The 10,945-nt window shown below is 46.7% G+C and overlaps 1 protein-coding gene and 1 non-coding gene across 2 annotated transcripts; one reads left to right on the forward strand and one right to left on the reverse strand.

Annotated features, from left to right (window-relative positions):
* Nucleotides 1–1,274: 1,274 nt before the first annotated feature.
* Nucleotides 1,275–3,079, reverse strand: LOC149350117 (THAP domain-containing protein 2-like). The gene is made up of 3 exons (XM_089576848.1): nucleotides 2,832–3,079; nucleotides 2,524–2,722; nucleotides 1,275–2,074 (listed from the first exon to the last, which is right to left on the reverse strand). Exons 1-3 carry the CDS (start codon nucleotides 2,900–2,902, stop codon nucleotides 1,673–1,675), a joined length of 672 nt encoding a protein of 223 aa, XP_089432974.1. The 5' UTR covers nucleotides 2,903–3,079; the 3' UTR covers nucleotides 1,275–1,672.
* Nucleotides 3,080–5,312: 2,233 nt separating this feature from the next.
* TRNAR-UCG (transfer RNA arginine (anticodon UCG)) lies at nucleotides 5,313–5,385 on the forward strand. The gene has a single exon. It is a non-coding gene; the product is annotated as a tRNA-Arg (tRNA).
* The last annotated feature ends 5,560 nt before the right edge of the window (nucleotides 5,386–10,945 follow it).

Below are 10,945 nucleotides of genomic sequence, written 5' to 3' on the forward strand. Positions count from 1 at the left end.
GACTAACTAGTCATCATTGGTTAATGATGAACTAGACATATCTGGTTAATGACTAGCTAGTCACGACTAACCAATCATGACTAACTACTGATGAGTGATTAATGACTAACGAATGACTAACCAGTCATGACTGGTTAATCATCACTAGTTAGTCATTAAACAATCATGACTAACTAGCCATGAGTTAATGACTGGTTCAAATGCCAAATGAGTAGTTAATGACTTCAAATGCCAAAGGCCCTGGTTCGATGCTCAGCCTCGACACAGCTTTTTAAGTAGTGACGCCGAAACACGGACACATCTGCCGACACGGCTGCAAACGACAGTATGAGGCATTAAAGGCTTTCGCCTTAAAATTAACTGAGAAGCGGACAACACAAAGCGGCTGTCGCGAGTGCACCTTAAAAAGGGCGCAGCAGGGCAGCGAGCCGCACAGAGCGGCGACGAGGGTACGAGGGAGCAAGACTCGATCGCAGCGCCACTAGTTCGCGCGACCGCCACTTGGGACAGCTCTCTGGGCACCGCTGTGAAAGTGACTTGGTTCTAGTAACGTTGCACACACACACATACGCCGCCGCGGTGGCTCAGTGGTTATGGTGCTCGGCTGCTGACCCGAAAGACGCGGGTTCGATCCCGGCCGCGGCGGTTGAATTTCTTTGGAGGAGAAATTCTAGATGCCCGTGCGCTGAGCGATATCATTGCACGTTAAAGAACCCCAGGTGGTCGAAATTTCCGGAGCCCTTCACTACGGCGTCCCTCATAGCCTGAGTTGCTTAGGGACGGTAAACACACACACACGAGCGCACACACGATCACGCATACACACACACGCAGGTGGAACCAATGGTTAAAACAACCTGGTTTTGCTGCTGCTGGCCGCAAGACCAGTTGCGATAGCCGCCATAGAAGGAGGAGTCACAGTAGCGACGCGGAGCGTAAGTAATAATACCCCTGTCAAGCGGGCAAGTTAAGTGCACTTACGGAAAGTGTACTTTGCTGTAAGTACACTTTGCCGCATCTAAACGACGCAAGTGGAGTGTCACTCGCGGAAAGTGCGCTCCACCAGGAGTGCGTTCACGGACCATACTTTGCTGGCCGAGTGCGTAGCCTCGACGCCAGCGGTTCCAATGGTACAAAATTTATAATGCATAAAAAGTACTTACAACTTTATTTTACGTGTTATAAACTGTTTTCAGAAAAAAGTTCGTTGGTTATAGCTACAACCGAAGCAACAAAACAAGTAAACGTGATCAGATGCAACCAAGGAGGATATATAAAACTTGCTGGAGTGGAAGCCGCCTATACGCGCCTATGCGGGAGAGTGAAGCCTTGGCGGCCATCTTGCCAGTGGCAAAAAGCAGCAGTGCGCAACCGCGCTCGTGCTTCTTCGCGCTGCCTATGAAGTTGCTCGCGCTTACAAAACAATGAAAGCAAGCGGTTGGGGTTGTAAACGTTTATTTTTCATCCATCAGCAGCCAACTGGCATGTAGAAAGCAGTTAACCTGAACAAATATTAAGGAAAAAAAGCTTAATAATGAGACGCACAGTAAAAATAATGGTGAGAGGCAACCTACTGGTGATTGAAGATAACCACCCTTGACAGAACTGGTCTGACTGATCGATACCAATCCCGAAGTGTTCGCTGTGACGGAAGGGCACCATTGAATTTGGATCAGACATACTCGTATGCGGCTGGAGAATAAAAATGTAATGTCAGCGCGAACGCACGGAGCTCAGGTGGGTACTTGCCCTTTTGTTCGTTGCTTGCCCTGCACAGAAGTTGTTGAATGTCACTTGAAAAGGCAGATGCAAACACGTGCGAGCCTTCCTCGGACAGGAGTTTTCGTTCTCTGATTTCTTTTATGATTTCTTGTGCTGTCTCATTTCTCTTCGCAAGCCTTCGCTTCGTTTGCTGCAACATCTTAATTTTCTTCTTCAACTGTGTTATCTCTTCTTCAGAGGCACTGACTTTGTCCTTGTACCATTGTTTGCTCGGCGAAAACGCATTTGATGGCTCTCCAACTTCAGGCATTTCGCAGTCTTGATGCTTGCGCTCTGAACGCTTCCTTTTTACCTGAAATGGGCACCACATATTTTTGTTCACTCTCAAGTAAGAGAAAAGTGTAGCTGCGAAAGCAAATGGGTTTCATTTCTTACCATGAACTTAGTGCTTCATAAGACGATTTTACAGAAGGGTGAAGGGCGCTTCCATATTACCACGCAATCACAATAACTGTTACCACGCAATCACAATAACTTCTTTTCAACAACGAAGCAAAAAAATAGCGCGCACGGCACTCCTTTTTTCCACGAACACAATTTTTCAGCACGATACTAAAAAAAACCACTAGCGACAAGAAGCTCAGACGTTTCCTTCCATTTGCTTCCATCCACTATCCGACAAGAACCTTCGTCGAATCTCGACTTCGGCAGCCGTATTAATGCCACGAACACTTCTCACGTGAGAAAGGCGAATAATTCTGCCTAGCGTGTCATGGTTTAACATTCTCCAGTAATACTCACTGGCTTCTGTAGGTGCTGCGGAAAAGCAGGAAACACAGAAGGCACACTTCCCGCGCGCAGCCGCGTCGTCTGTCCGGTGCGGTCAAAGCACTCGGGCGCGAAGCGTACGGAGCACAGGCGATCTCCATCTTTTGCATGCCATCTTTCACGGCGAACGGCCCGCTCCCACAGGCTCCGCAGCTCGGGATCTTTTGGAAACCTGCCAGTAATTTAGGCACTATTATTTGTTCCACACATCTACCACATCAGTTTGCGCCGCTCGACAACGCGCGCGTAGGGCTCAATTGAACACGTTTTCGTGTACTTACAGGTGGAATGTGAGGCCACAACCCTTCTTCAGCCTGTTTGCACATCCGTAGGCAACGCAAGAGGCAACCATTATCAAACCGTTGGTGTTTGCATGCCCGTCGCGTCAGCTTGCACTCAAACAGCGCGCCAAAGCAGCAGCGCGAGCCGGCGTCAAGCGCGCTTTCTGCCACTGGCAAGATGGCGGCGGCCGGCTTCACTTGACAAGCGCCCCCTCCACTCCAGCAAGTTTTATATATCCTCCTTGCATGCAACATCGCTGCCCGCCGCCATCTTGTTTGTTGTCGAAATTCTGGATAGCCTTGGCTGGTCTTGGCTTTTCTGCTATTTAAATTTTTTTTCATCGTTAAAAACTGTTGAGCCTTGCTTTATTTCCACTATCACGTTAAGCAATCAAATATTATTAGTCCTTTTTCTTTTCCATCGGCCTGTTCAGAAATTCCGCTCATTTTCTGTAGCAATTATTTTTTTACTATGAGTGCACTTTGCTTTCCCGTTTAGCACCGCTTAGCCCAAAGTGTCACTCGGGATGCCAAAGCGCACTCCCCGTAAGTGCACTTAACTTGCCCGCTTGACAGGGGTATAGAGAGAAATAGGTAGAAACTAATTTAATAAAAATAAACACGTCTTTCCATGAGGGCATAAATATTTAGTTTCTATTTTCACTTCAGGGGAGCACATTCCAGTGTGCCAGTAAGAGTCAAATCCCCAGCAGCTTGAAAGTGAAGTATTTCCTGGTAATATGGGAATATCACCATCAAATACTTCTGAACACAAGCTTCTGGTCATGAAATAAAAGCTGACAAAGTGAACATTTTGCTTTGTTAGTGTTTCGCAGAAGAGCCACCGTCCTATGCAGCTGCACGGAGCTGTTTTTTAATATCAGTCTAACAATAGGTTTCAACTTCATCTACACGCACTCGGCGAAACCACACTGTATTGAGAAAAATGCCTCTTTTCCCCTCTTTCATTGAGAGCACGGTGTTAAGTGCTATTGTCCCAGCAAAAGTGACAGTCACTGAGACAAACCAGCGCTAAACAGCTCTGCACCCGGGTAGTCTATGAGCGCATTTTCGAATCCATGCATTCTGCTTCCAACTAAAAACAGCTCCGAATGCGCATCATGCGTTGAATATACTTCAAAAATTTTACAAAAAAATTATTGTGGCAAAAGAAGCAATATTACGTTTATTTGAAAAATAGCATATTGTTGCCAGACTCTCGTGAAAAACACTGTGGCCAGATTTCGAAAGTAAATTAGTAATTTATTTCAAAACAATATTCTTTAAGAACCACATATTACTTCACGGCAATAAAAATGATGACTTAAAATTGGCAACGCGTACGTTATAATTTTGAGTTTATGTAATACGCACATTGTGTCTAGATTTTCGAGCTTTAAAAGTGCATAGTGGCCAGACTTCTATGCTAAATGACTTTTTTTTAACACCTTTTACGAGTCCATTATTACTTAACGTCATTTAAAATGATGACGCAAATTTGGCGACGCGTAGATTATGATTCTATATGTGTGTGTGTGTGTGTGAGGCACATTGTGTGCAGATTTTCGAAGTTAGAAGAGTGGTGGCCAGAGTTATATGCTGACAAAGAAAAACAACTTTTTCTTTTTTGAAACAAGGTTTGCGTTATAGTATACGACGTGTTTTTATATGTGTGGTAAAAAGTTATGATTTCCTTGAAAGGTTCAATTTGCTTTACAGTCTCCAAAATCGACTGCAGTCGACATCGATGGCTGGGCAGGTAAAGCTTCGAATAAAACTAATGTTAGTATAATGTAAAACCATAGCGATAAAGGAACGTTGCATTATTTCTAAGGTTTGACGTATCTCGGAATATTTCTGTTTGGCACGTAGTGAGGTTTTCCTATTAGCAGAACTTTTCTGTTTCATGAGACGGTATTCAAGTAGAACTTTTTGCTGGGATAGATGGTCCATTCTGACGTAAGTTCAGCAGCGCGAATGAAGGTGCCCGAAGGCGTCCCTTCTTCGTTTCTACTTCGGGCTTCTTCATTCGCCCTGCTTTACTTATGCCTTAGAGATTGTGATTGCCATAGAGCGCATGTACAGTCCCGAATTGTCACGAGAAAACTCTAAATGTCACCCATCCGCCGTGATCAATTATGGCACCCTTCACGGTAGGCTGTTTAATCTTGGAGTCGATGCTGTCCGTTTCAAGGGGAATTTTTAAGTAGCACGTATTAATTGTGCTCTGTTGTATATCGTGTCGCTTTGTAGCCCCAGGCTGCAACGTCTTGTTAACTGCGTGGTTAAACGTTTCAAAGTTTAAATGTTTACTGAAGGTCAGGAAAAGTTATTCCAGCGTTTATTTCCAACGTTTATAAAACAACAACAAACGAACATATAGAATAACACACTGACAAAAAAAGGAACGTGGTAGTTAATCTTTGGTTACACTCTTCCCCTGTATTAATAAATAAAATAGATGAACCCGGAGGTCTCTGTGGGCCTGTGGCGCAACGGATAACGCGTCTGGCTTCGGATCAGAAGATTCCAGGTTCGAGTCCTGGCAGGCTCTTTTTTAATTTTTCCCTTCTTGGCCACCATATTGCGAACGGTTTAACATACAAGATATATCGTTCCTGCGACAACCAAAATGTAACCTAAATGGCCAGGTGGTCGAAGTTATTCCGGAACCCTCCACAACTGCACCTCTTTTTTCCTTTACGGCGTGGTTGGGGTGTCCAACGAGAAGTGAGACAATTCCTGCGCCATTTCCTTTCCTCAAAAACCAATCTTTCCACTGTGTGCAACGCGACAGCGGCCAACATACCATCTTATTTGTGTGGGCACGTGAACCATCATTGCTGCTTAGGAAGTATTGCTGTCTTAGAGTATTTCTGTCGGACACGAACCCTTGACAGTGAATACCCGGCCTTCGCCGTGGCTATACCATACTGCAGACTCATCCTGGAGAGAGAGAGAGAGATGACTTTTATTTTTCAGCTCAAGTCCTAGCCTTCCTCATCCTGGAATCCAAGCAGGATTGGGAAAGGAAACACAAACCAAAACAGAAACAAAAGGCGAATAATGAAATTTATGCAGTCACACTTTTCAAAGAGGCAATACAATCCGCTGCATCTTTACAGACAACGACACTCTGTGGCGTTCAAAACGCTACGGCTTCCAGTTACTTCTCGGCCACGCGGTAGCCACTGTTGCATTGCAGGTCACACTGGACGCGACTGTGTTGCGCATCAAAGCGGCACGCGCGAGCAGGCAACGCGTCAGAACACTGAAGAGCATAGAGGTACTTGACGTACTTGAGTGACGTACTTGAGTATAAACATTCACGCTTTTAAACCCAAAAACCCTACTGAGGGGCATGATGTGGGCTGCCTTCGTGGAGAATGCAGCAGCACTGAGAACGCCCGGGGCACCGTCAGAAATCGTCGGCTGAGCGTGCCTCCACAGACACACACACACACACTCACACACACACACACACACACACACACACACACAGACGCACACGCACACACACACACAACACACACACACACACGCACGCACACACACACACACACACACACACACACAGTTACTAGAACCAACTCAGTTTCACAGCTCCCCATACCGCCCAGCAGAGGAGAGTGTCCCAAGCGGCGGTCACTGGAACTAACGGCGGTGTAGTCGAGTCTTGCTCCCTGCCAGGCGCGTCGTCTGCTACAGGCAGCGCAGAAGCGAGGAGCGGCCGGCACATATGAGGTTTTGGCGAGCTGCGTTTGCGCTCTATATGGCTGCAGTAAAATAATACTTCAATTGCGGCAGCTTTTCCTTCGAAGCTGCGTGTTATCTTGGAGAACACGTTTGTGTGATGCGAAATTAGGCTTTTAATATTGTGAAACAAGTCCAAAAATGCTGGCAACACGCTCGCGAGCATTGTTTCTTGCTTTGCTCAATGGCTTGTGTTTTCTAGCGCGTACCCCAGTGCATAGTTCCTATAATGTAAAGAGGTCAGACAAAGTTTCAGTGCGTGGGTGCACTATACTTTAGGAGGGAACGTAGTGAATATTCGAATATCCACTGCGTTGTCGGTAATGCTGCGGACTCCAGACTGTCACTTTGTGCAGCGCAGCTGGCCATTTCGGAATGCACTTTTGCGATCTCGGAATTCTCTAAGTTACCTCGTGGCACTGCTGTCGCGACACACTGGGCACCGCGATCCATTGGAGGCTTTCTCTTCGGCGTAGTGCATTTTGGCTTTGAAATATGCGCCTGGAATAAAGGAAACAGCTTCGGAAGAGAGCCTGGTGCCAGCATCCATTTCCCTGTCTCCAAAAGCACTTCCGTACCTTGCACTACATGGGGATAGTGCTTTAGAAGGTCTTCTTCGAAATAAAGATCACAAACTTTGCATTTCGAAGTCAGTTTGCGATCCTTTCTGTGAAGTGCACGCTCCCATCTTTTAAACTCGATGTGGTCTTTCGGCGGCCGGAAGCAATGACGGTCCGTTGAGTCATCGTTGCGATACCCGCTATTGCACCCCGGTGAAAAGCAGGTCGGCATGAACAGGTCCGATGTCACAAAATAAAAACAAAAAAATTACCGACGATTACGTTACTTCCTAATGCGAAATTTGAGGGCAGCAAAGAAGCTGTTTCACCTTTTCGATCGTGAGTCAACCCCAGCTGCGGAGTTGGTTTCAGGGACAACGCCGCCGATGCCGACACAAACAATATGATACCCTCGCTTCCGCAGCGCTAAGAACCAGGTCTAGCCGTGGGAAGGTGGTCACATATTCGTCGACGTGCCGGGGCCTACGTGAAATAACCGGCGCGTCGGCAACTGAAGAGCACCCTATCCGCCACACAAGAACAGGGGGGGGGGACCCTTTCCTCCTCTTTCTGCATGGCGGCGACGGTGTTCTATGCAGTCACGTTATCTTGACTCTCTAGCGGCGTCAGCGGCATCCAGCGGTATCAGTCGGTCGTTATCAGTCGGTCGCTGCTAGCGCTGGGGGGATGAAAGGGGGGCGGAGCTGGTTACGAGGCCGACGACGACGCGAAACCCAGGAACGGACGCCAAAGAGCTGCGCTCTAAAATTAACTAAGAAGCAGACGACACAAAGCGGCTGTCGCAAGCGCGCTTTACAAAGGGCGCAGCAGGGCCTGCAACCAACGTCTCCGCTTCGGCCAACGTTTCTAGATAAAGACAGTTGGAAAACATGCTCTGGGTATGCGGCCCCTTTCTGTCGCCGATTTCATCTCAAAGAGATACGAGCGCCATCTTTCTGCTGGTAGGAGTACCGCGTTTGTTCTTCCATGGCCTCCGTGGCTCCGTAACCAGCTCAAGCATCGGTACTTTAACACTGCGCTTGATCTCAGAGGCCACGATTTCTCTTCACCGCCGCGGCGCCCATTGGCTCCGCTTGGTCACAGTTTGCTGCGCGAATGATTACTGTTAGCTCGCGCCTCGCATCGTCTGCGCAGGGGGCGGCTGCTTCTAGCCGCGCTCATCTACGAATTGGGAAGTCCGCGTGCGCTCTACGTCTGGGGTACGTCAGGGCAGGATGCTCGAGGTTGAGCTTCTGGCTGTAAATATCGGAAAAAACTGGAAGCCCTTCTTTCCGCGGTTTAGAGAAACATGACGTACCGCTTGCCTCCTCGTAGTTTATGTTGATAATATTATATAAAAACGTTGGGCTGGGAGTAGCAGACGACGCGCTCATCCTAAAGCGACCGCAGCGCCACCGCCTAGACGGTGATCGCGTGGGGCCGCTCTGCTCCCTGGCTCGCCGGCGCAGTTTGCCTACTGTCTTTACTAGAAACGTTGGCTTCGGCGGACGCGGTTACTGCGACGCGCGTCCTTTCAAGGGCGTAGCAGGGCCAGCAACCAGCGTCTCCGCTTCGGCGGACGCTGTTACTGCGACGCGCGTCTTTTCTATCTCTGTTGCTGTTACGTTAATATGTAAATAGTTTTATTACCATTGTACCTCTCCCCCTGTCCTTTCTACAATCCTCTCACCTCTTTCATTTCACTCCTACACACTGCCTGCTACCCTTAGAGAGAGAGAAAGGAATTTTAATGAGGGAAAGGTGGAGAGGTCGGCCGGTGGTAACATGGCCCTGGCCTGCTACCCTTTATTTCTGCTGAACCAGCTGAGGTGCTTTCAGCAGCGATGGCAGATGCCGGAGCTAGCAACAATCTTTTTCCTTTCATTTACCATGTATTGCTTTCAACTCTCTTCTGTCTGCACGTGGCAGCGGTGGTGGCTCAGCTGTATATCGGTGGCCCGAAGAAATGACTGTCCGTCGTGTCATCGTTGCGATACCCGCTATTGCACCCCGGTGCAAAACAGGTCAGCATGAAGAGGCCCGATGTTACAACATACAAACAAAAAATTCAGGCGCCGCTTTGAGGATCTAAAGTGCGCGAGACGAAAGCCTTTCCACGCAACTTTGGCCGCACGGCTGTTGGCACACACGAGGCGGCAGAACCAACGTTATTTTGCGAGGAGGCTATGGGGTGACTTGGTTTGGCTAGCCATGACTAATTGGGTCATGACCCATGCCTTACTAGTCATGATTGGTTACTAACTAGTCATGATTCGTTAATGATGAACTAGTCATGTCTGGTTAATGACTAGCTAGTCGTGACTAACCAGCAATGACAATCCAGTCATGACTAGTCATGACTAAGCAGTCATTAAGCAATAATAACTAGTCATGTCTGCTTAATGACTGACTACTCATGACTAACCATTCATTGACCAATCATAACTAGTCATGACTACTTAATGACTAATTTATCAAGACTGCTTAATGACTAACCAGTCATGACTAATCAGTAATTAGTCATGGTTAGTAATGACTAACCAGTCATGACTAACCATGAGTGGTTAGTGGCTAGCTAGTCATGACTTACTAGTCATGATTGGTTATTGACTTACTAGTCATGATTGATTATTGACTAACTTGTCATGATTAGGTAATGACTAACTAGTCATGATTGGTTAATGGCTAACTAGCCATGATTGGTTAATGACTAACTAGCCATGACTAGTTAATTGATGACTGGTCAATGACTAGCTAGTCATGACTAATTAGTTGATGACTAACTAGTCATGATTGATTAATGACTAATAGGTCAGGACCATTTAGGTCATGACTAATTAGTTGATGACTAACTAGTCATGATTGGTTAATGACTAACTAGTCATGACTAGTTAATTGATGACTGGTTAATGACTAGCTAATTTGACTTATTAGTTAATGACTAACTAGTCATGATTGGTTAATGACTAACTAGCCATGACTAGTTAATTGATGACTGGTCAATGAACTAGGTAGTCATCACTAATTGGTTGATGACAAACTAGTCATGATCGGTTAATGACTAATTAGTCATGGATATTTAAGTCATGACTAATTAGTTGATGACTAACCAGTCATGATTGCTTAATGACTAACTAGTCATGACTAGTTAATTGATCACTAGTTAATGACTAGCTAGTTTGACTTATTAGTTGATGACTAACTAGTCATCATTGGTTAATGATGAACTAGACATGTCTGGTTAATGACTAGCTAGTCACGACTAACCAATCATGACTAACTACTGATGAGTGATTAATGACTAACGAATGACTAACCAGTCATGACTGGTTAATCATCACTAGTTAGTCATTAAACAATCATGACTAACTAGTCATGAGTTAATGACTGGTTCAAATGCCAAATGAGTAGTTAATGACTTCAAATGCCAAAGGCCCTGGTTCGATGCTCAGCCTCGACACAGCTTTTTAAGTAGTGACGCCGAAACACGGACACATCTGCCGACACGGCTGCAAACGACAGTATGAGGCATTAAAGGCTTTCGCCTTAAAATTAACTGAGAAGCGGACAACACAAAGCGGCTGTCTCGAGTGCACCTTAAAAAGGGCGCAGCAGGGCAGCAAGCCGCACAGAGCGGCGACGAGGGTACGAGGGAGCAAGACTCGATCGCAGCGCCACTAGTTCGCGCGACCGCCACTTGGGACAGCTCTCTGGGCACCGCTTTGAAACTGACGTGGTTCTAGTAACGTTGCACACACACACATACGCCGCCGCGGTGGCTCAGTGGTTATGGTGCTCGGC

The sequence above is a fragment of the Amblyomma mixtum genome, chromosome 3 (assembly GCF_055824585.1).
Source record: "Amblyomma mixtum isolate Tamu chromosome 3, ASM5582458v1, whole genome shotgun sequence".
In the NCBI taxonomy this organism is placed as follows: Eukaryota; Metazoa; Arthropoda; class Arachnida; order Ixodida; family Ixodidae; genus Amblyomma; species Amblyomma mixtum.

Bases quoted from the DNA above. Each gene is read 5' to 3' on its own strand.
- LOC149350117 (XM_089576848.1), bottom strand. From the start codon at position 2,902: ATGGTTGCCTCTTGCGTTGCCTACGGATGTGCAAACAGGCTGAAGAAG. The intron at 2,723-2,831 runs GTAAGTACACGA...AATTACTGGCAG, and splicing joins TGTGGCCTCACATTCCACCT to GTTTCCAAAAGATCCCGAGC. The intron at 2,075-2,523 runs GTGAGTATTACT...TGCCCATTTCAG, and splicing joins CGCAGCACCTACAGAAGCCA to GTAAAAAGGAAGCGTTCAGA.